At 37.6% G+C, this 1729-nt stretch overlaps 1 protein-coding gene across 1 annotated transcript in view; it reads left to right on the top strand.

Annotated features, from left to right (window-relative positions):
* Nucleotides 1-1729, top strand: part of LOC106870842 (26S proteasome regulatory subunit 4) — a 22244-nt gene that overhangs the window by 4398 nt on the left and 16117 nt on the right. Inside the window, exon 2 of the mRNA XM_014917072.2 lies at nucleotides 807-863. Coding sequence (XP_014772558.1) covers nucleotides 807-863 — 57 coding nt within the window. The remainder of the gene's footprint in view (nucleotides 1-806; nucleotides 864-1729) is intronic.

The following is a 1729-nucleotide window of genomic DNA, read 5'->3' as shown; positions in this document are numbered from 1 at the left end:
GGCAACGGCCACGCTCAAAATGGTGCATCTCATGTGCCACCCACACAAGAACCAGTCCAGGGGCACTGGCAACGATCTTACTTGGCTTGCCGGGTCTTCTCACGCACAGCACATTTCCAAAGGTCTCGGTCCGTAGTCATCGCCTCGGTGAGGCCCAGTGTACGAAGGTCTTGCCTCACCACCTCAGCCCAGGTCTTCCTGGGCCTACCTCTTCCACGGGTTCCCTCAACTGTTAGGGTGTGGCACTTTTTCACGCAGCTATCCTCCTCCATTCTCACCACATGTCCATACCAGCGCAATCGTCTCTCTCCACATGTCCATACCAGCGCAGTCTCCTATTGATTGCATGGTTCTCCAACATTGAAGCTGAGTCGAAAGATTGTTTTCTAATAAATGTAAAGATTTATGTTTGATATATTCTGAAACCAGTGTAGAACAATGGTTCTCAATAGTTTGTTTTTTTTGTTTTGTTTTTTTGCCTATGAACCTCCTTGATTCTTATTTTACTCTACTGGACCTCCATAGACATTCAATGCATATATAAAAAAAAAGGTCCTACTGTATTTTTGTAATTAAATATAATTAGGAATTGTATTAAAAAAAAATTGTTAAAATGTTTTGTATTGTAGAAGTTTAAGCAATTTATTGCACATAAATTTTAACAAAATTTTATAGGGTTCCCCTCCTCCCGAGGGGGTGGGCATATTGATCCTGGTTGAGAACCACCACTGTCAAACAAACTAAGATTTCTCGTTAAATACTGTTTTCTCTGAATTGTAAAGATTTATGTTTAATGTCTATTTCAGGGTCAGAATCAGTCATCTGGAGCTAGTGGTCAAGGATCAGATAAAAAAGATGATAAGGTACTTATATTTTTATCCTGAAGATTTCTTCATAACAAAAATAATTTCTGCTATCACTTTTTACCAAATTGTAAGAATTCTTAATGGTTAATATTCCTTAATCTTATACATATATAATGATTATAAGGTAAGTATATCTATATATGTAAAGTAAACTCTAAACAACCTTTCGGATGAATCTAAAATTAATTAAGCACTTGAAGCTCAGGTTCATTACTATCTAACACTTTTGATACAAACTTGCCTGAGACTACATCAGGTTCTCTAGTACAGCGTTCACCATTTTTAAAGTGTTTGATATTAAAATTTAATTTTCAATTGAACATTTTATATTAACTTGTTAATGAAAATGTTATTTTACTAAATCCTTCCAAATTCTAGGTTGTTTTAAAAGTTTATTGATACCCATAAATATATTTTATCAGAAATTTGGTCACAAACTAACATATATTATTATATATTGTAAAGGCACAGGAATGGCTGTGTAGTAACAAGTTTGCTTCCCAACGGCATGGTTCCGTTCTTTTTGTTTCACTGCACAGCACCTTGTGCTACTATAGCCTCGGACTGACCAAAGCCTTGTGAGTGGATTTGGTAGACAGAAACTGAAAGGGCAGCGAGCTGGCAGAAACGTTAGCACGCCGGATGAAATGCTTAGCGATATTTCGTCTGCCGTTACGTTATAAGTTCAAATTCCGCCATGGTCGACTTTGCCTTTCATCTTTTCGGGGTCGATAAATTAAGTACCAGTTATGTACTGGGGTCGATGTAATCGACTTAATCCCTTTGTCTGTCCTTGTTTGTCCCCTCTGTGTGTAGCCCCTTGTGGGCAATAAAGAAATAAGAAACTGCAAGAAGCCTGTTGT

This window comes from Octopus bimaculoides, chromosome 11 (genome assembly GCF_001194135.2).
Source record: "Octopus bimaculoides isolate UCB-OBI-ISO-001 chromosome 11, ASM119413v2, whole genome shotgun sequence".
NCBI lineage: Eukaryota > Metazoa > Mollusca > Cephalopoda > Octopoda > Octopodidae > Octopus > Octopus bimaculoides.
The sequence above is the reverse complement of the archived record's forward strand: the minus strand, read 5'-3'. Positions and strand labels throughout refer to the sequence as shown.